The following is a 24,977-nucleotide window of genomic DNA, read 5'->3' on the forward strand; positions in this document are numbered from 1 at the left end:
GTGTAGATTTGATTCATTTTCCAAACTTAGGTATCTAGGGCTTCTGGATGTCAAGGCAGTTCAAAAAAAATGGCTAATTGTAAATAAAGGCCAGTATAATCAAAGTTTTCATGGAGATATTTATTATGTTTTATATTTTATTCATGACATGTCCAAGTAAAGGTAAAGGAAATCAATACATTGCAGTTGCATTTAGACTAATACTGTGTTGTTATGTCTCAGAGGAATTAGAATTCCCATATGGTGGTAACCCAGTCTTTACAAAGCTAGAACTTTGATATTGAGATACAGTATGTGCAAAAGACAACATAATTCAGTTCAGGAAAGCCTGACGTTTTTCTTTTTAATTCCACCATGTGAAAGGTTTGCCCACTAGGAGACTTGCTAATCACTTTCCCCAGTACGCATTCCGATGACGGATTTGTCCATGTTAGTGGTGTGCCGTCCGGAGCAAGAATCCAAACGTTCAAACCCAGATTTACAAAGGTACGGGACACAAGGAGAGACACACCAGGTTAAAGGCATAGAAGCAGACCCGCATTAGAACCATGCAGTCACCTCTGTTCGAGTATATGGACGTCGGCTTAATGTATGTCCAGTCAAAGTTCCGAAGATGTAATTCAGTGTGCTGATGTGATTCACTAAGAGCAACCAGACAGCGGGCCAGACAATACTTTGCAGCACAGTTTATTGCCTTCACAGGACGCACCTTGTCGAAGTGCATCAGAAAGCAGGGATCATCCTGTAAGAGAAGAAAAGCAAAAAAGTGAATAGTAATTTATTTTGTACCAAAAAAAAAGAATTTTTAGATTTTGTTAGTTGACATTTGAGTCTATTTTAATTTTACCCACAATGTAAGCATTAGGCCACAATTTATCTCTAAAAATAACGTTCATCTCTCATACAGAACAGCTGCCAAAGCTTCAACCATCACACTAACCATCTTATAGATCTCTATCTAGCTGGGTGAGTTCCCGCTGTACTCAGAGCATCATCATATAGCTACATTTAATTCTTTCTAAACTTTTAGTTCAGTGTTTGTAAGAAAAGAAGCACTGTTAAGCAAAAGTTAAGACTGAGACCTGACCGTTATCACATATAAGTAAGATTGTATTTTTTTTTTCTTTTATTGAACATCAGTATAACTACTACTATAGCCGTGTCCTTCTATGATGTGCGAGTAACACAAATAATAACACAGAAATAATAAAAATAGGGAGCACCAATTAAGGAATTAGTACCAGAATCACTAAATGCATCTCAAACCTTTTAAAAATATGCAATGTCCTTCAGGGTAAAGTTGTCCTGGAGTAAATCCTTGCAGATAATGATTTAGAGAAAGAAAAGGTATGAAAGTTAAGCTTTTAACTGTTTAGTAAGTTGCTCTGGATAAGAGTATCTGCCAAATTACTGAATGATTAAGTGGTCTTTATATTATCTTTTTTTAATGCATCTAGATCCTTATGACATCTGAATCAGTAATTAATTAATTATCATGCTTTTTATAAGTGATATAGCACAAATGCAAAAAAAACCCTTAAGCTTTAATTATGAACCAGTGACCAAAATGCTTTTCACTAAATTTGCTTTGTTACGTTCATCAGAAATATTTTCAGTTCACATTGCCTGATCAGATCTGCTAAACTTAAGTAGGCATGTTACTGCCACTAAGAAATGTAAAACTATTGTTATTTTATAGTTTACTAATATAATATTTAAATATATGTATACATATTTTATTTATCATCTCCTTAATTAACTATGATAGAAAATTAGGATAAAGAACTTTAAATCTTCCTGCATTTTGTAGTCTCACAATCTATAAGTTAAAATTACTTAATTATTAATAATGAATAGGATTCCATGTTATAAATTTACACAAAATGCCATGATGTTGCATTTGCAAAAAAAAGTCTATCTACAGCATATGCAGTACTTTGAAAAGGTTTTTTTCATGAATAAAACTTTTAATATAAGAATTTCTTAAGTATTCACCTACTGCTGTGAAACCCCTAAATTAGCTTCATTCAAAACAGTTACCATCAGTTATCATATAATTAGTTAAATATAGTCCAACTATTTGCAGTTGCATTTATTCCAATATAAATACACTCCAAACAAACCTAGACAAAGAAAAGAAAAAGTCAAAGAAAAACTTCTGTAGGACAGTCATCAGAGTTTAGTTAGTTTAATAAATTTCTCCAGATCACTGTTAAATGAATATTTATTTTTTTTTTAATGGAAAAACAGTAGTAACCAGGTAAATAGAGGAAATGCAAAGAACCACCAATTATTTACACAAACAGCATTTAGTACTTATGAACAATTTGTAAATAATGTTTTAACCGTAATCTAAATTACATTTAAATAAAAAACATAAAATACATTGCAACACAAAAATACATACCAGTTTTTAATGTATGATGATGTCAAATGTGTTAATACCATAATATATTATTTAGCCAAATGTAGTCAATTTAATTTAACTCAATTAAATTTTACTTATATAACGCTTGTTACAATGATCATTGTTGCAAAGCAGCTTTACAGTATCAAAAGAAATTTATGGAAATGTGTATGAAAAGTTAAAAAAAAATGTATAAATCAGAATTGCCGGTTGTCAAATTTCATCAATTTAATAAATTTGGTAGACTAGTTTTTATTTTACCCTTATTTTACCATTACAGTACATTGTTTACAGACTGTAACCAATTAGCATAAGTTTAGCTACATATCTGCCCTTTACCTTAAGGTCTGCAAATAAAGTAAAAACAAACATGACCAGAGCTTTACATTTTGATTTATAAGTATTAGATTTTTAGTACTTTTTTATCTTGCCACCCTTATTTGTGATTTTAGAAAAATATTTGATGATAAATTACCTGAATTTTAGTCAATAGATTCAACTTTGTTTGAGCGGTCTTTGAAGTTCAGTGACTTTGTTGTGGTGGTTGTATTAATTGAGTTGTTAGGGTTGATGAAGTAGTGCTTGTGTTGTTATGTTACCTGTAGATGTTGTTCGAGTTGTTTGTAAAGTGTTTGAGTGGTTTGATTGAAATTTTAGTTGTTTAACAGGTGTTATTTTTTGCATGGTGTCTGAGTGGTAATCATGTTTTTTAAACAGTTTTTGAGTTGATATAAAAAGTGTTTGCGTTGTTGCGTTATTTGAGTGGCATTTAAGTGGAATTGTTAGCATGACGTTTGAGTTATTTAAATAAAGATTGCTTTGTCTTTAAGAATAAGTGTTCTCTGACTTATTTAAGTGGTTTGTGCTGTTTTGTAGTTTCTGTTTGGAGAGTGCTTTAATTGTTTAAGTAGTATTTGAGTTGTTTTGTACTGTGTGTCTTTACATTGTGGTTGATTTGTTTGGGTGTTTGAGTTGCTCGAACAATGTTAGAGTTGTGTTTGAGTTGTTTGTATGTTGTTTGACCAGTATTCACGAATTTTAAGTGGTTCCTTAAAAGATGTTTCAGTTATTTGTGTGCCACAGAAATGTCTAGCATCGCGCATTAACGCATTCCCCACTAATTACAGATGGAACCTAAAGGTATCCAGTTGAGGAAGAGTTTGGCTTACTATGTCAGGGTCTCTCCCATCCAGAATCCTCAGTTCTTCAAGAGTCCACATCTCCGTCCTCACGTACTGGTCTTCCAGTCCGATGCGATGGGATTTCTTATTTTTGATATGACGCACTTTTTCACACTGCACCACTGAAATCAGTACTTGTTTGTTCTTAGATACTGTGCACAAAAATACAAAATTTCAATTTTGATCCAGACATTATTTCCCTTTATATTTTAAATTCAAACTCTACAGGGACTAATCAGCACGTCTGGGAAGCATTTGGATAAATAGCTAATTAAACATGTTGACAGTGAATTAATCAAAATGTACATCCTTTTATTTTAGGCACCTTATTTATTATAGAATAATTTAAGCAAAGGAGGTTAAATCTAGAACCCTATGTGGAATCCTACAAAAGCCTATTTCTATATCAAAATAATTGTTCTGTAATGTAACTGATCAGAAATAAAATTGAAAAAGGTTTAATCGTTAACAAACACCAAATACCATCATATACTTTAACCACATAAGAGATCTGGACTTAACGTTAACATTCGCACTGATGGAGCATTAATGCTTGTACTATACAAATATTTTTCTGAAATTAGGTGTCCAATGAAATAGCTCACGCAGCAGCTATTATTCATTCCATTCTGATTCTAAGAAATATGTAACCGAACACGAACACTTACATGTAAAGACAAATCTAATATTATCCTTATCCATCATCATTTATAGTATGAATGCAAACCCAGGCATCTTACTGGACACACAGAGGAAATGTCGTCCACTTTTTTCCTCCTCAATCTCTATAAACTCCACCATTTTCTGTTTTTCTGGTCTGAACAAGACCCTCTGCATCTCCTCTCTGAGCAGTGATGACATCTCTGAGAAAAAAAAAATAAAAAAAATAATTTAAAATAATGCAATAAATTTAAAGAGACAAAAGCAAAACGAGATTTACTCCAGCTTCAGATAACTGCGTGTCGTTATTGTCCTGCCTCTCGTGCCCTCACACCCTTCTCCTTCTCCGCTCGCCTGAGCTTCATAAGTTATCAAGTAGCATCTTCCCCTTAACCCTCCATTATAAAAGCACCAGTTGCTCTGAGACCACTCAGAATATTTTTGTGGCGCTATCAACCATAAAGATCCAATTTGTAGTCGATTTACGAATGCATAATTTATGTCTATGAAATTCATTCACACAAGTGCACACCCACTCTTCCACTCCTTAAAAGTGTATCCACACAAACTCAGAGGCATTTATTATTGTTGGGAAAAGATAATCAATAGCTTCCTGTGTGAAGATGTCAGATGCCACTGAACAGACGCCAAATAACCGAGTTTCAGCTGGAAAAAGCACTGTATTAGATTGGTCCTGTTTGTGTAAGGAAAGCCAGGGAGTAAAGTGCCATAGGAAATCCTGAGAGATTCGACCAAAGTGGTTTCACTTTATTTAAAATGGAAGAAAAGCGCTCGCATACCCCAGCAAAGAAGTAACCTCGTAAGGAACAATATTCACATACGGAATGAACTGTTTATTAGGGTAATCTTTTGAAAGCAAAAGTAAGCAAGAGACTTAAGCAATAAAATAATGTTCTGTATGAAATTACATTTGGGACATCGATAAGGGAATAATAGATTCTTCCATTTTCCAAGTGCATAAAAAACTGTCAGTGTGACAGATCCTCAACCTCAGCTACTCTACATCACTCTAGGAGATAATGCGTCTTGAAATAGATATTTTTTTTCCATGCAAAATTATTATTATATTTTGTTTATACCTATATAAATGTCTTTAAATCTATTTTCCTTACATTGTCTCACATTGCTGCATGTCCATGTGGTCTTGTCTATGTGTTCAAGTATATTTTCTGGCTGTTTTCTTGTCCTTATATGAAAGTAACAGTATGCATGTGAACTGTTTTTTTTTTAAAGAAGCCCTATGTAATGACAAAATAAGTCATACATAATATACTTTAATTCATAGAAATAGGTTTCCTATGTTAATGTTAAAAGGCTTATCCAGTAAAGTAAATCTCACTAACAATATTGTAATCTATTCTTGCCCTCTTATAATCCAACCATAACTGTAAAATGCTGACAACAATGAGACATGCAAAAAAAGAAAGACACTACAGGCATATGAAAGAATGATAAAATATACACATAGTCTTTATGTACAAACTGATATTGTAGTTTATTGTATAAAAATCCTGTGTTATGCTGCTACACCATATGAAATATAAGAAAACTCATCTTTTACTGATGATTTTCTACTGTTATCTACTTAATCTTTTCTTACTGAATTTGTGAATCAATAATTCTAAGAACTGTGTAAATTCATATTAGTACTTCGCTTCTCCCTGCCTTGACTAACATGCTTCTGATGTTCTGATGATGTCATTTACAGACAAACACCGTGCCACACCGCAAACACCAAAGCATTTCCAATGCTTTTAACATAGTAGTATGTTTTTTTTCTGCCCACAAAGACTCGGCTGGTAAATGGCTCTGAGTGGACACACATGTTTCTGAAAGCCTTTAACATTATAAAATGATCCATCACAAGTTTCCTTTGAAGGTTTAAAATGCACAAGATAAATAAAAATACAGTCTGGTCCTAAGTATTTGGACAAAGCACACGGTGTTCCACCAAGATGTCCACCAAGTTCACTGTCACCAACCACACCAAGGATCAGGCAGTCACCAAAACAGCCATCTTCTAATCACGGATACTGCTTTTAGGCCAATACAGTAGAAGGAATACAAACATGTTCATACCATCCTCAAGACTGTGCACACTGTGAGTGTTTGAACAGGATCATGAAGATAACATGAGAGACAAAGAAATTTCAAAGTGTACTTACTTAAATTGGTCCTTTCCTACAATAACCATGTCCACTCGTCAACAGGCATCTCTCCATTTTATTTAGCAGATCCCGAGGGACCCATGACAGAGCTGGTGACGTGAGTGCTACGTAATCATAGCCACAAGGACAGAGGTAAAATCTAGGAAATTTGGCAGTATACACCATATACAGTATAGTTATGCAGACACCCCAGTATTTACTGTCAGCTCAGAGTAGGGGGTCCAACCAATGTAGCTGAGACAGCACTCACATATGTGTGAGAACGAACACAGCTTAGATTCCCACCTTTACTCTCACATGCATACACACATTTACCCCAGAATCTTATTTGGCGCGTAGAGTGATACAGTATCTCTCCATAGCATATACTGTATCTCCACAGATTTTAATATTGATGGTATTTTTACCTACATACACACACACTTTTACTGGTGGAGTAATGCACCAGCTTCAGTAGGATAAAATATTCAATACTGTACATGGAAATGTAGATCAATTTTTCTTACGTCTTTCTGTATATCTATATATATATATAGTATTTACTATACTATACATTTACACACAGCGCTAGCATGGGCGTAGTGGTGCCAAAGTGAGTGTTGCATTCGTAATCTTAAAGACTTAATTGTTCTATTCACAGTTTTAGAAATATATTCCAATATCATTTAAAAGAACAGCCACAACTCACTCACTCACTGATCTTCTAAACCGCTTTATCCTGTATTCAGGGTTGTGGGGACCTGGAGCCTATCCCAGGAGACTTAGGGCACAAGGCAGGGCACACACACACATACACACACTTACACACTTATTCACACACTACAGGCAATTTAGGAATGCCAATTAGCCTAACTTGCATATCTTTGGACTATGGGTTTGATTACTGGCAAGGCTTGATTCCTGTCTCGGCATGCATGTTCTCCCCGTGCTTGGACGGTTTCCTGCCACAGTCCAAAGAAATGTAGGTTAGGTTAATTGGCGTTCCCAAATTACCTGTAGTGTGTGTGCTTTGTGATGGATTGGCACCCTGTCCAGGGTGTACCCCGCCTCAGGCTCCTGAGATAGCCTCCAGGTCTCTACACAGCACAATTGTAAAGGGTTTAAGTTTATGTATTGGTATTTTTGCCTTTGCAGCTGGTGTAAAGAAAATAAAAATAAAAGGTGTCAGGCTTTAAACTTTCTACAACCTGTGGCAATTTGTTAAAAACTAGACATAGTTAATACTGTATAGCATTTTGTAGAGAATTTTATCTTTCCATCCATTAAGGCAGGGCAGAAGTGTTCACCATCTTGAAAATTCAGAATTTTGTTGTTATTCATTGCTTTGAAACAGCGGAAACAGGGAACTGACTCTCCAATGCTCCTATGAATGGAGGAGGACGTTTAGGGCCCTGGACTCATGCCTGCTGCATTTTCAAGAATTGTAAAAGAGGACTACAAAGTCCCAGACATTACTGACATTAATCAGCATCAAATCAAATTCAAATGAATTTGTCACATACAGTACATGACCATACACAGTCTGATATGCAGCGAAATGCTAATACGACTGTTTGTGAACTACAAAAAAAAAAAAAGGTAGGATGGAATAGAAAGACAGGGTTAAACTGCAGTAAAAAAAAAATTTCCCTACTGAAGTTAGATTACAAGTATAGTTTGCTTGGAAGGGTTGCCATGACAAAGCATATTGCAGTTAGATTAATTACAGCATAGTAATCTCACACATCAGATGGTACACTTAACAAGAACATGCAGGAGGCAGCAAAATATGCTTGTATTATGCTTTTCATAAAGCATACATTGACAGTTAAATATTGAAAATATGACAGGAGTTAAAATGTTGTTTGTGGCCCGTACGGGGATCGAACCCGCGACCTTGGCGTTATTAGCACCACGCTCTAACCAACTGAGCTAACCGGCCGAGACGCTAAACTAGTCCGCAATATTGGAATATAACCATCTACAATGGTCTGTTATAGCGTATGTGATATATGTTACAACATTTATTTATAGGTAAATGAGCTTTTAGAACCTCATACCGCAAAATAAAATTTTAGAAAAACTGAAACAACGTACTTCCAGGACCAACGTATTATATACAACATAAATTAACAAAAAATAACTACAGTAGCTAACTAAGAAACCTAATTAGCTGACTAGCTAAGACAAAACAGATTAACAATATAAATTAACTTGGAAACTAAACTAAACCAAAAGTCCTATACAAAAAATGACAACATAAAGTGCACGTGCAAATGTGCAAACAAGAGCGACAACATAATACGTTTTAACACTCTGTGGTAATGAGTTGAGGTAGTGGAATGAGAAACAGTTATCATTTACTTGTAGATAGCAGCAGAGATTGAAAAGAGTTTTTTGTGAAAATAACAAATATTGTGCAAAAAAAGCATTTTTAGGTTGGAAATGCTTTTTCTCAATTGTTAGATGGTTGTTGATCAGTGTGTTTGCGCCTGTGTTCATCAGTTCAGTCCCAGTGTAATTGAGGTGATTAGGGTTGATCTGAGTGATTGTGTGTGTCCAGTCCCTTTTTGTTAAGTAGACGTATGGCTTGTGGAAAGAAGCTGTTGCATAGTCTGCATGTGTGCGCCATATGCTTTGGTACCTTTTTTTAGGTGGCAGGAAGGTGAAGATTGAGTGTGATGGATGTGTCTGATCAGCCACAATGCTGGTGGCTTTGTAGATGCAGTGTGTGGTGTAGATGTCTTTGATTGAGGGAAGAGAGACCCTGATGATCTTCTCTTCTGTCCTCACTATCCGCTGTAGAGACTTGCGGTCCGAGATGGCACAATTCCCAAACCAGAAAGTGATGCAGCCGCTCAGGATGCTCTCGATGGTACCTCTATAGAAGGTGTTCAGGATCGGTGATGGAAGCCGGGCCTTCAGGAAAATACGCTGTTGGACATTTTTGTGAAGAGAGCTGGTGTTGAGGGACCAGGTGAGCTTCTCCTTCAGGTGGACACCCAGGAATTTGGTGCTGTTGGCGATCTCCAAGGAAGAGCTGTCGATGTTTAGTGGAGAGTAGTTGCTCCATGTCCTCCTGAAGTCAACAACCATCCCTTTTGTTTTATCGACGTTCAGAGACAAGTTGTTGTCTTTGCATCAGCCTGTTAGCCTCTACACTTCCTCTCTGTATGTAGTGCTTGAGGTGGCAAACTGCTGGTTTATCACACATTAGGAACAAATTCTCAAATGCAGGTACATACAATGGTCCAATACACAATGTAGCATTGAAATATCAAGAATATTAAATGATTTATGTTTACACATGTGCCAAAAGTAAAAAAAAAAAAAAACATGATGTGTGATTGGCGTGTAGGTATGTATACCTGTGCCCTGCAATTGGTTGGCACCCTCTGCCTGAACTTCCTGGGATATGAGGGACTAGCTTGAGGTTCTTGAAGACGTTTTACCTTTCATTTAAAAGCCTTCATTAGTTCCAACTAACTGGCTTCGGCTGGTAGGTATATAAGCTTTGACTTCCATTACTCTGCTTTCAAATCGTCAGAATGGCCTGTCCAGAAAGCTACTGTGTTGTCATTAAGATCCTGTGGTTTTGCAAAGAGGAAGGCTCATTTATAGTTAAACACCACCCCACATCTCCAATGCTATTAACATAGTGGATTCTTTTTGTCTGGGTTGATTCTAATAGTCCCTCAACGCTTTATTCTCTTTGACTCTCTTCTTCCCACATAGACTCAGCTAGGAAATGACTCTAAGTGGACATATACTTCTGAAAGCCTTTATCGTCACCACTGTTCCATCACAAGTTGTCTTAGTGATAGGTTTAGTGCATACAAAATGCACAGGATAAATAGGAATAAAATATAGGTGCTGACAAGAGCATCAAGTGTGTAATTTTTTTTTGTTGTAAAAATATAATTGTGGGTTTTGTATCAGAGGTAATCCTTTGACATAGATGACTTCGTCTTTTAAACATCTGCTTTCTCTGTCTGAAATGTGGACAATAAAATACCAATAATATTCTTAGTCACATTTGCAGTTCCAACATACTCCAATAACAGGCTTACAGAGAGTACTGTGAATGGAGAAGGGTCCAGATACTACTGACTTACAAGGATAATAATTTTATGAATGAGAAACTAACTGACAGCTAGCAATAGCTGAGAGGATTTAACTCATTTGGTAGAAAGGTTGTCAAAGACCTGCAGGAGGAAGCACAAAGTGCTAGGTACAGGAGACATACGAGGGAGAAAATGCTTAGTTTGGCCCGTACGGGGATCGAACCCGCGACCTTGGCGTTATTAGCACCACGCTCTAACCAACTGAGCTAACCGGCCGGTAAAAACTCCAGCGCGCCCCTTCTACGCGCGCATGCCCGTCACCGTGAAATGCATTTTTTTTTTTACTGGTAAAATAAAAAAAAAAAAATTAGAACTCCAAACCGTTATCTTGGCCGGTTAGCTCAGTTGGTTAGAGCGTGGTGCTAATAACGCCAAGGTCGCGGGTTCGATCCCCGTACGGGCCAAACTGAGTTTTTCACTGACAGAATGTAATAAATAACCGCCTGTGGTATTGAGACTGAGAAACTAAAACAAGTGCTTTTATTACTAGCTGTCAGTCAGTAGTTTCTCACTTATAAGATTGTTATCTTGCTATACAGTAATATCTTGGATTTGTGTGAAAGCACTCTCTATACGCCTCTCATTGGAGTATTTTGGAGTTATTCAATCTTACAACTCAAGAGACTTCTGCCAAATGTATTCTAACAGCACAGGTATTACTGACTGTTGCTTTCCTGGAACAGAACAGTTGACACCTTTACCCTCAGATTAGAAATTAAACTGTTAAAATTTATATATGTATATATATCAATGCTGAATTGGGGTTTCTTTTTTCCAGTATACAAGTCCGTGGAAAGGAATTATGTGACACAACACACAGATAGTATGACATGAGGACTAACATGCCATACTGAAAACTCAACCTTCATTGTGTTATATTTCCCTGTTGCATTGGTTTTCACTTACACTGGTATGTTCCAGGTGAAACACACTGAGACACAATGACCCTCCGTGTTGCTGTAGGTAAATGTGGATGCTTTTGTAGTTAATTCAATTACATGTGTACTTCTAAGTTGCCTTCAATTCAATTCAATTCAATTTTATTTGTATAGTGCTTTTAACAATTGCCATTGTCCCAAAGCAGCTTTACACAATAAAAAAAAAATATTTAAGTTTGTATGAAATTTGAATGTGTATGAATTAAAATGGTCAGATAGTCCCTGGTGAGCAAGCCGAGGGTGACCGTGGCAAGGAAAAACTCCCTGAGATGGTAGTAGGAAGAAACCTTGAGAGGAACCAGACTCAACAGGGAACCCATCCTCATTTGGGTGAAACAGAGAGCAGGAATTGATCTGCATTCATAGTGTGTTAGTTCATTCATACTGTGTGTCAGTTCAGCATAACAGTTAATGTTAATTGATGTTAATATGAAGTCCAGTTAGTTATTGAAAACTCAGGTAGACTTGTATGAAGTTCCAGTCCTGAACTATCGATCAAATCCTCAGAGAAACAGCTGCCAACACCAGTCGAGGCCAGAACCGTCTTCTAGGTAGAGAGAACCATTCCCAGACACGAGACACATGGGGCATCCATGTGACGAGATCTCCAACCAGAAGCGGGGCACCAGGATAGTGCATCCTTTGATCGAAGTAGGTGTGGCGGTTTGTAAGACACTAGCAGTTCACTTAGGTACTGTGGTGCAAGACCATTGCTTTCAATATGTCAAAAGTAGTATTTTAAAATCAATGCAAAATTTCACAGCGAGCCAATGAAGTAAAGATAAGATAGGTATCCATAGTATCCATAGTATAACAAATATGGACCGAATTATGTGACACAACACACAGATAGTATGACATGAGGACTAACATGCCATACTGAAAACTCAACCTTCATTGTGTTATATTCCCCTGTTGCATTGGTTTTCACTTTCACTGGTATGTTCCAGCTGAGACACAATGACCCTCCGTGTTGCTGTAGTTAAATTATTTTTCTACAGGATTCAGATATTACTGGCATGCATGTTAATATCCTTACAAGCAAGATAACTGACAGAGAGCTAGCAAAAGCTGAGAGGTGGTAGAAAAGTTGACAAAAACCTGCAGCACAATTAAGTTACTGATTTTTTTTTACAGGTAGAATTTCAGAAAAAATTCTTTTGAACTCCAACACTTTTTTACAGGCCGGTTAGCTCAGTTGGTTAGAGCGTGGTGCTAATAACGCCAAGGTCGCGGGTTCGATCCCCGTACGGGCCATCAGGCTTTTTTTCCATGTCATGCTGTACATAATTAATAACTGTCTGCTGCACAGACCACTGAGATTGAAAAACTAAAACAAGCAGTCTTATTTACTGCTCTTCTGAAAAATCTGTGCAGACTTGCTTACTAGCTTCTTGCTCTTGTTATTATCTTGCATAAGATTATTTTTATTTAGTATCCACTATTTAATATTATCATAGTTTAATATTACTATTATTATGCCAGTATTATTATCTTGCTAAGATTATTGTCTTGCAAGAAAGTATTATCTGTTATGTACTTGTGAAGTTATTTACAAGAAAATGTGAAGCCGACTGTTGCTTTCCAGAACAGTTGACACACCTTTAGCCTGGGATTAAAAACTAAGCTATAGAAAACTCAAATTATAGTTGTGCAGCATTATGTACAGGTAAGTACACATAAATAAAGAAAACAAATGCCATGTCTCTGGGTCTATATAATAATACAGTGGTCCCACTATAAATATTAGAATAGAGGATTCAAAACCATAAGCTGAATTACTGTAATTGATGTCTAGTATACCAAATATGGACAATTCTGTGTATGGTAGAAAAATAATTACACTTCAGCGGATGTTAGGAGTGAATGCAATTCCCTGTTACACTGAGTTTCGGTTTCACCGGTATGTTGCAGCTGTAAAAGCTGTATCACTTTGTGCGTTGATTTTTATATAATTGCTGGTTCTTATACTGATGCGCTGGTAATTATATTAAGTCTCAGCCTCAGAAGCAAATGCATAAAGACTTTTCACTTCACAACATGTGTACTTCTAAGTTTGCCGTGACTCTTTTACAGAAATTGTTGCCATTGCTGTCTCACTGTAAAACAACTATGTGTAATTACGGGACCCGCCCCGTGAGTACTAGATTATTTGGCATGCTATGCACAGTGCCGGCCTGTGGGGTTGTGAGGCCCGAGGCGAGTTTATGAAAGCTGGGCACACTGGTGTAATTGTGTATGTAATTTCAGCACCTGCAATTAGGAATGTGTATAAAAAGTAGTTTTTTTGCTTGAATTAAATGCAAAAAAGGGATTACAGACAAACACATTTGCTTTTCTCAACCTATTTATTTTTCTTAAAATCGGCAACAAGATGGACAACGTTGTGAGAGGCAATACAGGGTCTATTGAATATCAGGTTGCCACATAAATATATATATTTATACACCACCGTGCCACCCGAGACAATACACAAATCAGTTCAATATATCTTAACATAAAGATTAAAATATCGGGAAGTTTATTTTTGACAGTACCTTTTCTGTCAAGCAACTGCCTAATAAGCAATGAAACGTTAATAAATTGTAAGGGCATATCTAATATAAGACATTTTTTAATCAAATGTTAGCAATTTGAAAAGATATAGTGGAATCTATGTGGTCCCCCGAAAATAATGTGGACTTTATAGATAATTGGAAGACCTTTGAGGGCAAAGCTGGCCTGTTAGGGCGGGACGGTGTCCATCCCACTCGGGAAGGTGCTGCTCTCATTTCTTGTAGTATAGCTCATAGTCTCAGAAGAGGCCTAGTTAACCGGTGACAATCCAGAGCCCAGGCCAGGGAGCAGACAGACAGGCTAAACCAACCGTCTGCTAGCTGCATAGAGTCGTCACTCAGGGTTCATCATATTAAGACTGTCTGTTCCCCGAGCTAAGCAAAAATGTAGAATGACTTATCAGATCACTGTCTTGTCTCGATTAAAGTGTGTCTTAGTAATAATGTACGCACAGCACCGCGCTACCGCTTTAAACATGTGTTCACATTAAATACCACACAGAGCTTTATCAATAATCTCCCAGAGTGACCAATTTTGATTGGATCGCCATCTGACTCCAAAGCACTTAATCAGGCAACCAAATATTTAGAGTCAACACTTCGGTATAGCTTAGATAATGTAGCTCCAGTTAAAACGGAAATGATTAAAGATAAGAAACTTTCTCCTTGGTATAATGACCACATAATGATACCTTGGTATAATGAACTCTAAAACAAACCGATCGAAAATTAGAATGCAAATGGCGTCAAACTAAATTGTTAGTATTTCAAATAGCATGAAGGGAGAGCATCCTGAACTATAGAAAAGCTTTTAGTGTAGCTAGATCAACGTATCTCTCCACTCTTATAGAAAATAACAAAAATAATCCTAGATTTTTATTTAATAGCATAGCTAAATTAACTAAAAACAAGACCACTGCAGAAATCTCCACAGCAACAACATACAGTAATGAGGATTTCATGAACTTTTTCAATAACAAAATCATAAAAATTAGGCAAAAAATTCAGGCTTTGAAACCAGACAATTTAAGTGATACAGGTGATCATCACATCACATCACATTAGAACCTAGAATACTTTACTCCCCTTGAAGCGAGAGAACTAATTTCACTCATATCCTCTTCAAAATCGTCAACCTGTGAATTAGATCCTATAAAGACAAATTTTCTCAAGCAGATACTTTCAGCAATAACAGAACTCCTGTTGAAAGTAATTAACTGTTCACTCAGCAGTGGGTATGTTCCTAAATCCCTTAAATTAGCAGTTATTAAGCCACTAATCAAGAAACCTGACCTTGACCCCTGTCAGCTTTCCAGTTACAGGCCAATATCAAACCTCCTGTTTATCTCTAAAATTCTGGAAAAGGTAGTATCACAGCAGCTATGTTCATATCTACATAAAAATAGCATAAACGAACTGTATCAGTCAGGATTTAGGCCTCATCACAGGACACAGAGACAGCACTTGTTAAAGAAGTAAATGACCTCCTACTGGCCTCTGATCAGGCTTGCGTCACTATACTTGTGTTATTTGACCTCAGTGCAACTTTTCACGCTATTGATCATAGTATTCTCCTACACAGATTAGAAAATGTAGTCGGAATTAAGGGAACGGCCCTCTTGTGGCTCAGATCCTATTTGACTGATCGTTATCAGTTTGTAGATTTAGATGGTGATTATTCCTCATGCTCTCAAGTGGAGTTTGATGTTCCACAGGGTTCAGTTTTAGGCCTAGAAGATACGACCACATCACCTCTATCTTATCCACATTGCATTGGCTTCCTATGAAATTTCGCCTCGATTTTAAAATACTGTATTGACATATAAAGCATTAAATTGTCTTGCGCTGCATTATCTGAGTGAACTGCTAGTGTCCTACAATCCGCCACGCCTACTTCGATCAAGGGATGCAGGCTGCTTGTCAGTACCACGTATTATTAAAACTACAGCAGGGGCAGAGCTTTTTCTTACAAAGCCCCAAAGTTATGGTCTCTGAGTACCTGTGACTTCAGTCGCTCAATAGTTAATTGACATGAATAAATTGAATCTTATTGGAGACATTAGACTTGTGGAGTTACACAGTTGTCTGCTGACAGAGAGACAGTAAAACAACAATAAGGCAAACTTAAAAGTACACAAGTGAATTGAAAAGTCTACATGGACTTACTTCTGACGCTGAGACGTAAGAACCAGAGCTTCAGTATAGGAATCAACAATTATACGGAAAGTACTTCATTTAACTACGTTTGAATCGAAAGGATCCACATTTAACTTCAGCAACACGGAGGGTCATTGTGTCTCAGTGTGTTTCACCTGCAACATACCTTAAAGTAAAACCAATGCAACAGGGAAATATAACACAATGAAGGTTGAGTTTTCAGTAAGGCATGTTTGTCCTCATATGTGTTGTGCTTGATGTTTTCTATGTCACATAATCCGTGCCATATTTGGTATACTAGAAAAAACAACCCCCAATTTAGCATTGATTCATAGTTATAAAAAAAAATAATTACTGCTTAATTTCTAATTCCAGGGTAAAGGGTTGTCAACTGTTCTGTTCCAGTAAAGCAACAGTCAGTAATACCTGTGTTGTTAGAATACTCGTCAATTCCTTACACTTGGCAGAAGTCTCTTATGTTGTAAGATTGAGTAACTCCACAACTCCAACGTACTCCAAAAAGATGCGAATAGAGAGTGCTTTTACACAAATCCAATATATTACTGTCTTGCAAGATAACAATCTTATAAGTGAGAAACTACTGACTGACAGCTAGTAATAGCTCCAAGGATTTAACCCAGGATTTCTACCTGCAGGAGGCAGCAGAATTAAGGGGTGTATTTCCTGCACAGATCTTTTCAGATAACCAATAAATAAAACTGCCTGCTTTTTTGGCTGCTTATGACTGGGTGTGTTGTCCTTGGTAGTGGACCTGCTTTTGCACAGGATTCAGGGATTAATACTCTTACAAGAAATAAACAGTCTAGCAACTGAGGTGGTAGAAAAGTTGTTGAAGACCTGAAGGTGGAAACACAAATTAATGGGTGTATTTCCTGCGCAGGTATTTTTGGATGATCAGTAAATAAAACCACTTGTCACTTCTCAGTCGCAGTGCTACGTGCGGTCCTTTTTTACGTTCAGCCAGTGAAAAACTCAGTGTGGCCCGTACGGGGATCGAACCCGCGACCTTGGCGTTATTAGCACCACGCTCTAACCAACTGAGCTAACCGGCCGGTGGGAGGTCTTTTCATCTACATGTCTGTGGCCGTTGCCATGACAAATACGCTCGCGAGTTTTTAAGTATTTAGAACCTAATATAGGACATGAAAGAGGATCTACATCCCGACTACAGAGGAAGAAGAAGAAGTAGGAACGCGCTCCTCACGCGACTAATAAACGGACAGTTCAGCACCAGTGTTTTGGAAAGCGCGAGAATAAAAGCGGGCGGGGCAACAGAGCACGAGTGGTGTGAGATTATTCTTTACCATAGATATATGTTATATACACAATAGAATGGCACTATTAATTTTTACCAAGTCTGCTGCTTCATTGATTTTAGAGCTTTTGCCGGATGTTTCTATTGTATACTGAAGTATTTTCAGATTTAGTATTGTACACATTTAAGAGTGCAAAAAGGTTTTCATTGATAATTACATTAAGTTTATTTTAAAAAAGCATTATTGACCCTTCTTTTTTTTAAGACCTCTGCAGTTCATTCTGGCATTCTGTCAATCAACATCTGGGCCTCTTTCTGTGATTCCCTTTCCTATTGTTTGGGGCATCCTGAAAAAAAAACTTGTCCGAAAAAGAAAATGTAAGAGCTACCATCAATCCTGTGTTATAAGGCTTTGACTCGTATGAAATACTTGAGATTATACTATGTTGGGTCAAATGAGATGTAGTGGGTCGTTTACAAATGAACACCTGGTTGGCTTATACCCAACAACTGGTTTATATTTATTCTCTGGTTTCTCCAAACGGCAGCCTGCAAAATGTTTGAAATATTACTATTATTGTGTCACAAAGTGTAGTTTAAATTTTTTTTTAAGCGAGAATGTATGTGTGTACAGCTCAAAACATCAATCGGTTATTTAAAATAGCGTCTATTTAAAAAATTGCCCCAACGATTTCGGAGATTTGAGCTCCAGGCAGGTATAGCAGGTGACCTGCGCTCATGTAGCCGCCCAACGCAGCCTCACCTCGGAAAGACCTTCTGAAAACTACCGCTGGCTGTGAGGTCTCTGCAGTGGCTAAAACAGCGGATTGATTTTATTTGGGGTATTTCTAACAGGCAATCGTTGGTATAATACGGTATAATATGTCGCAGCTGTGTAACGTATCCTGTACTCTGCGTTCCATTTGAAATAAACCCGGTGTCCTCAGACCCTCGATTGTGCACTTCCAAGTCAAGTCTGTTCTTTGCGTTCTTGGAATTGAGACACGGCATAACGAACTTTCTGGATTCTTCCCTTCTGAAGCGAGGGGCACGCGACTTAAAGCTGGCAGTATTTTATGGTAAGTTAATATGAATTGTTTAACCTAAATGATAAATGTTGTTGTGGTATGAGCAAGCTAATTTTCATGTTTATTTACTTTTCCACCTTTTACTGTAAGTCGCACCTTGTTATGTATGGAACTCCAAAGTGTTCAAAATGTAATAAATAAATAGGACATGATTAAATAAATAACTCTATGAATAAATAAGACACAGATATATAATATGAGAATGATATTGTGAAATAATAGAACACATTTTGAAAAAAGTTATTATAGAAAAGTTATCTGCTATATAAATGTACTTATTATTATAAAATAATATGTCATGGTCATTATTTTTTCCAACAACAGAGATTATTGCAGAGGCATTTTATTTAATTCCAGCTGTTTTTATTCCAAAATGTCATCTTTTCAAAGTATTCGCGCATGATGGTTATCTGGACAGCACTAAAGTCCTGAGTGCTGCAGTGGAGATTTCAAGACGTGGACGACCAACAGTTGAAGAAAGTTCTTCCTCGGCGTATTCCAACCGAACGCGGTGCTGAATTGGTCTTAAACCAATGTTTCAGGAAAGTTTTGGAGAGAGAAATTATTGCTAATGAATTGTACAAATTAGCTTTATTTACAGAAATTCTGGGATCCAATTATTCTGATTATATACAGATGTATGGTTAAGACTGAATGTTCAGGTAAGTGAGACTTATTAAGAAGAATTTATAAAAAAGTAAAGGAAAAAAACAGCCTTTTTCTTTATTCGACACAGAATTCAGGAGTAACAGATAATTAGTATGTTTCTTCTGAGGGTTTGAAACGCTGACCCATAAAACATTTCCTTTGAGATGTTGTGCTTGAGAATTCATGAAAAAAATACAAAGAAAAAAGATTTAAGGAAAGGAAACAGATAAAACATTTGTACCAGTCTCAGCATGTACTGTACTTCTTATACTAACTTTGTATGACTTTTTTCAACTTTTTGTTTTTTGTCTCACGTAAGGACAGGGAAAATGATGTACATACAAATGTACTTTACATAAATCACTGTATCATTTTACTGTATTTCAGTACTTTATACAGGTCCTTCTCAAAAAATTAGCATATTGTGATAAAGTTCATTATTTTCTGTAATGTACTGATAAACATTAGACTTTCATAAATTTTAAATTCATTACACACAACTGAAGTAGTTCAAGCCTTTTAATTATTTTAATATTGATGATTTTGGCATACAGCTCATGAAAACCCAAAATTCCTATCTCAAAAGATTAGCATATCATGAAAAGGTTCTCTAAACGAGCTATTAACCTAATCATCTGAATCAACTAATTAACTCTAAACACCTGCAAAAGATTCCTGAGGCTTTTAAAAACTCCCAGCCTGGTTCATTGCTCAAAACCGCAATCATGGGTAAGACTGCCGACCTGACGGCTGTCCAGAAGGCCACCATTGACACCCTCAAGCAAGAGGCTAAGACACAGAAAGAAATTTCTGAACGAATAGGCTGTTCCCAGAGTGCTGTATCAAGGCACCTCAGTGGGAAGTCTGTGGGAAGGAAAAAGTGTGGCAGAAAACGCTGCACAACAAGAAGAGGTGACCGGACCCTAAGGACGATTGCGGAGAAGGACCGATTTCAGACCTTGGGGGACCTGCGGAAGCAGTGGACTCAGTCTGGAATAGAAACATCCAGAGCCACCGTGTACAGGCGTGGGCAGGAAATGGGCTATAGGTGCCGTACTTCCCAGGTCAAGCCACTTTTGAACCAGAAACAGCGGCAGAAGCGCCTGACCTGGGATACAGAGAAGCAGCACTGGACTGTTGCTCAGTGGTCTAAAGTACTTTTTTTGGATGAAAGCAAATTTTGCATGTCATTCGGAAATCAAGGTGCCAGCGTCTGGAGGAAGACTGGGGAGAGGGAAATGGCAAAATGCCTGAAGTCCAGTGTCAAGTACCCACAGTCAGTGATGGTCTGGGGTGCCATGTCAGCTGCTGGTGTTGGTCCACTGTGTTTTATCAAGGGCAGGGTCAATGCAGCTAGCTATCAGGAGATTTTGGAGCACTTCATGCTTCCATCTGCTGAAAAGCTTTATGGAGATGAAGATTTCATTTTTCAGCACGACCTGGCACCTGCTCACAGTGCCAAAACCACTGGTAAATGGTTTACTGACCATGGTATTACTGTGCTCAATTGGCCTGCCAACTCTCCTGACCTGAACCCCATAGAGAATCTGTGGGATATTGTGAAGAGAAAGTTGAGAGACGCAAGACCCAACACTCTGGATGAGCCTAAGGCCACTATCGAAGCATCCTGGGCCTCCATAACACCTCAGCAGTGCCACAGGCTGATTGCTTCCATGCCACGCCGCATTGAAGCAGTCATTTCTGCAAAAGGATTCCCGACCAAGTATTGAGTGCATAACTGAACATAATTATTTGAAGGTTGACTTTTTTTGTATTAAAAACACTTTTCTTTTATTGGTCGGATGAAATATGCTAATTTTTTGAGATAGGAATTTTGGGTTTTCATGAGCTGTATGCCAAAATCATCAATATTAAAACAATTAAAAGGCTTGAACTACTTCAGTTGTGTGTAATTAATCTGAAATATATGAAAGTCTAATGTTTATCAGTACATTACAGAAAATAATGAACTTTATCACAATATGCTAATTTTTTGAGAAGGACCTGTATGTTGTTTACAAAAAAAAAAGATGACACAATATACAAACAGAGAGTCAAACATTTAGACAGCATTTGCAAACAATACTGTATATAGCAGTGTTCGGCTCTTTTCGACAAATAATGAGCGGGCAAAAATCTGCATCCATATACTGTACAGTGCTTTATGTAGGTGCCGATTTTCTTTTCCACGAACTGGTTTGCTGACCATGATATTACTGTGCTTGATTGGTCAGCTAACTCACCTGACCTGAACACTAAAGAGAATCCATGGGCTATTGTCAAGAGGACGCTGAAAAACAACGATGCAACAATACAGACGAGCTAAAGGCTGCTTTCAAAACAATCTGGTCTTCAATAGGGCCTCAGCACAGACTGATCGAGCTGATCGCCTCTATGCCGTGTCGTATTGATACAGTAATTTATGCTAAAGGAGCCCAGACAAAGTATTGCACATATAAATTAACATATTTCTGTATTTTAAATACTTTTTGAATAATCTTCTAATATTTTGAGATATTAGATTTTTTTATTTCCCTTAACTATATGCTGTAATAATCAAACTTAATAGAAAAAAAGGATTTAAATCTTTCAATTTAAAGCTAGAATATAGACTATGAGTTTCACTTTTTAAATTAAATTACAAAAGAAAAAAACATTTTCAAGATATTAACATTTGAGATGCATTGTACACTTCAGCTGGGATGTTGCATTTGTGTTTTTCTTTTTCGGTTCATACCCTTTTGCTTCTTTCATGACCATAACAATAATGATTTAAGACAGATATAAAAAAGTGACAGTACTATAGAGGTATAAATGGATTAAGAGATTTAGGTGAAAAATGTGGTTAATCATTTCTATATGGGGCGCTGTATTTAATGTTGTGCTTTTGCTGATCAGATTTATCCATATTCTTATAGGCACCATAAAGCTGATTAGGTACATTTGGCTGGCATATTGAACATAAAGTCATTGTTCATTACCTGGACACTGATCGTCAAATTTTTTTTTTGTTAAAATCTCAACTACATGTTTTTACATCCAACCGCAGCTTACAATGGACTCTGGATTTGATTTTTGTAGCTCTAAGGTCAGATAGGATTTAGATCAGTCTCACATTCCCACTCATCTGATCTTCAGGCTCCATATTTTCACAATAAAAAATGAATCAGAGAACAGCATCGTTCCCATGTTTCACCCCCCCATTGACATAGGGTAAACTGTTGCACTATTAGAAGACCGTGATGCTGGACTCCTTGATGGGGGAGACAGAGAGAGACAGAGAAACAAAAATAGACAGACAAGTATATGTACGATAGGGAGAGAAATGGGAGATGGATTTGTAATCATCCTTATATATGTTATATGTTCCCACACTGTTAGATAAACCATTCCTTCTTGCTTTCGTCGATGGTCTCAGTGAAGTTGGGCTCAGTGCCGATGATAGTTGTGTCCGCCGATTCAGAATGCTCGTCCTCCTTGGACTCGTTGGTGTGGTGGGTTCTCTTGTGACGAATCATGTAACGAATAAGGAGCACCAGCGTGCACAGGATGGTAAAGATCACCACAGCTATAATGCCTACATCAAGAAAGGTATCAGTTGGCAAGGATAAAAGGCGAGGCTTAGCTTCTCTCGTATATGAAAGACGGATACAGTAAGATGTAATACTTCCTACCTCCGATTATTGCTGAATTCCTGTTCACCCCTCCTGATATGACTCTCTCTTCATTAAAGGGTAAACCATCACCTAGGACAAAAAAACAGTACATGTCTTATTATCACATTGCACAGTTTATGTAATGTCTGGAAGACTTTCCTGGGTCAGAACAAATAATATTTACTGTATAGCTTTATGTCTAAAACTTCAGCATACTGTATCAGCGATTGCATGTATGAAATCAGTTATGCCATGTGTTATATCCCTGTTACTATAGAAACAATATTTAAATGAGTTCTTTAATATAAACTGTTCAGCTTGACCTACTGTCAGATCTTTTATAGAGAATTATTCAACACCTTCTGACCAATTAGAATTGAGTATTTCACATTGCTGTGCATTCATGCACTTATTAATCAACGTCCTGGGGGTTTCTTAGGAAAGCTATTGCTATGAGAGGCTCCTGTGGTGAGGATGCAGATATTTCTGCATGCAGCTTGGATGGAGTTGACATTTTAAAATGCTCTTCTCAGCAAATGCAAATGCCGCAGTTATTTCCAAGCCAAGTTATAAATTTAGCCTGCGCTTTTTTACATGCTCTAGTCATAATAAGTAAAAATGTCTAGACTTGTGTTCTTTACTCTTCTTTAGACTGCATAATAAGAATAAATATTATATATATATTTGAAATATTGGGTTACCGTACCTCCATTCAGGTGCCAGGGTTGAGTGGCGGTTGACATTGGGAAAAAAGATTTGACCAGGTTGTCCTGGTGCGAGACTGGTAGAGCGAGTGGTGAGTAAAAACGCTGCCTTGAGAGGACACGAGAATGGTGCTTTATAAAGATTTCCCAATCAGTCCCCAGTAACCAATATAGCCAGTTTCTGCAGAACATAAAGAAACAGGTAAAAATGTAACGCTTATTGTTAACTTGTCAATCACATAATCAAAGTTGTATCCTTCATCTTTGTTGGGTAATTTGTCTGTGCATTCACTCACTCATCTTCTATACCGCTTTATCCTGTATTCAGGATCACAGGGATCTGGAGCCTATCCCAGGAGGCTTAGGGCACAAGGCAGGGTACACCCTGGACAGGGTGCCAATCCACACACACACAGAATGGGCAATTTGGGGATGCCAATTTGCCTAACCTACGTGTCTTTGTGGGCCAGAGGTAGCTTAGTGGTTAAGGCATTGGATTACGGTTCGGAAGATCTCAGGTTCAAACCCCACAACCACCAAGTTGCCACTGTTGGGCCCTTGAGCAAGGCCCTTAACCCTCAACTGCTCAGATGTATAATGAGGTAAAAATTGTAAGTCGCTCTGGATAAGAGCGTCTGCCAAATGCCCAAATGTAAAAAAAAGGATTCATCATTCTTTGGACTGTGGGAGGAAACCCACCAAGCATGGGAAGAACATGCCACTGAGACGGGAATTGAGCTTAGCCAGGAATCAAACCCGGACCCTGGAGGTGCAAGGCGACAGTGCTAACCACTTCACTACACAACCGTGCCGCCTCTGTGCATTCAATAAATAAACAAACAAATAAATAAGTAAAACCCTTGACAAGGCAAAAGTCATATTTGTATGTGTGTGTATGCCCAAAATTTATTTTTTGGGCATACAGTACAGTATTCAGTACAATGTGGACTAAATTCTGACTTCATATTCAGTAGCAGTTGCAAATATAGCAAAAGGTGGGTGAATTTCCCTGTAGATGGACCCACAACAACAACAACAACAACAACAGGACACCAGTCATGAAGAGGGGCAATTAAGTGGGTAATTGTGTGTAATTTGGCTACCTGCTTTTTTGTGTGCAGCAGACAGAGGAAACTAGAGGAAACCCAAACAAACAGGGGAACAACATAAGAAAGAAAAACATAGCACTGTGCCAACCTTTTTAAAGGTGAAAGGGTCCCTCTGAGTGCCACCCTACACATTGGGCAATGGATACGCCCCACCCTGGAGATATATCTTTTCATTATGGCAGTTGCTTATGGGTTTGGGTTGTAACTGTATATCTAAGCAACACCTTAGTCACTCCTGCCTATGCCACCCTCGTTACAATTTATTATTTAAGGATTTTTTTTATTTTTTTTATAATACTTTGTGCT

At 37.5% G+C, this 24,977-nt stretch overlaps 2 protein-coding genes and 5 non-coding genes across 7 annotated transcripts; 2 read left to right on the top strand and 5 right to left on the bottom strand.

Moving 5' to 3' along the window:
• Positions 1-187: 187 nt before the first annotated feature.
• exoc1l (exocyst complex component 1 like) lies at positions 188-4,516 on the bottom strand. Its single transcript, XM_053480348.1, has 3 exons — positions 4,329-4,516; positions 3,577-3,740; positions 188-742 (listed from the first exon to the last, which is right to left on the bottom strand). The coding sequence occupies exons 1-3, from the start codon at positions 4,447-4,449 to the stop codon at positions 479-481; spliced, it is 549 nt and encodes a 182-aa protein (XP_053336323.1). The 5' UTR covers positions 4,450-4,516; the 3' UTR covers positions 188-478.
• A 3,768-nt stretch (positions 4,517-8,284) lies between these two features.
• On the bottom strand, positions 8,285-8,358 carry trnai-aau (transfer RNA isoleucine (anticodon AAU)). Its single transcript has one exon. It is a non-coding gene; the product is annotated as a tRNA-Ile (tRNA).
• A 2,324-nt stretch (positions 8,359-10,682) lies between these two features.
• trnai-aau (transfer RNA isoleucine (anticodon AAU)) lies at positions 10,683-10,756 on the bottom strand. Its single transcript has one exon. It is a non-coding gene; the product is annotated as a tRNA-Ile (tRNA).
• Positions 10,757-10,870: 114 nt separating this feature from the next.
• trnai-aau (transfer RNA isoleucine (anticodon AAU)) lies at positions 10,871-10,944 on the top strand. The gene has a single exon. It is a non-coding gene; the product is annotated as a tRNA-Ile (tRNA).
• A 1,717-nt stretch (positions 10,945-12,661) lies between these two features.
• trnai-aau (transfer RNA isoleucine (anticodon AAU)) lies at positions 12,662-12,735 on the top strand. The gene has a single exon. It is a non-coding gene; the product is annotated as a tRNA-Ile (tRNA).
• A 4,454-nt stretch (positions 12,736-17,189) lies between these two features.
• trnai-aau (transfer RNA isoleucine (anticodon AAU)) lies at positions 17,190-17,263 on the bottom strand. The gene has a single exon. It is a non-coding gene; the product is annotated as a tRNA-Ile (tRNA).
• A 3,955-nt stretch (positions 17,264-21,218) lies between these two features.
• Positions 21,219-23,737, bottom strand: gypc (glycophorin C (Gerbich blood group)). Its single transcript, XM_053480287.1, has 3 exons — positions 23,565-23,737; positions 22,877-22,948; positions 21,219-22,779 (listed from the first exon to the last, which is right to left on the bottom strand). The coding sequence occupies exons 1-3, from the start codon at positions 23,599-23,601 to the stop codon at positions 22,580-22,582; spliced, it is 309 nt and encodes a 102-aa protein (XP_053336262.1). The 5' UTR covers positions 23,602-23,737; the 3' UTR covers positions 21,219-22,579.
• Between the last annotated feature and the right edge of the window lie 1,240 nt (positions 23,738-24,977).

Source organism: Clarias gariepinus, chromosome 20 (genome assembly GCF_024256425.1).
Source record: "Clarias gariepinus isolate MV-2021 ecotype Netherlands chromosome 20, CGAR_prim_01v2, whole genome shotgun sequence".
In the NCBI taxonomy this organism is placed as follows: Eukaryota; Metazoa; Chordata; class Actinopteri; order Siluriformes; family Clariidae; genus Clarias; species Clarias gariepinus.

Excerpts from the sequence above, each read along its gene's own strand:
- exoc1l (XM_053480348.1), bottom strand. The coding sequence starts at position 4,449 with ATGTCATCACTGCTCAGAGAGGAGATGCAGAGGGTCTTGTTCAGACCA. Across the intron at positions 3,741-4,328 it reads ACATTTCCTCTGTGTGTCCA|TATCTAAGAACAAACAAGTA; the intron begins GTAAGATGCCTG and ends TTTTGTGCACAG. Across the intron at positions 743-3,576 it reads ATGGGAGAGACCCTGACATA|GATGATCCCTGCTTTCTGAT; the intron begins GTAAGCCAAACT and ends CTTCTCTTACAG.
- gypc (XM_053480287.1), bottom strand. The coding sequence starts at position 23,601 with ATGTCAACCGCCACTCAACCCTGGCACCTGAATGGAG. Across the intron at positions 22,949-23,564 it reads ACCCTGGCACCTGAATGGAG|GTGATGGTTTACCCTTTAAT; the intron begins GTACGGTAACCC and ends TTTTTGTCCTAG. Across the intron at positions 22,780-22,876 it reads GAATTCAGCAATAATCGGAG|GCATTATAGCTGTGGTGATC; the intron begins GTAGGAAGTATT and ends TTCTTGATGTAG.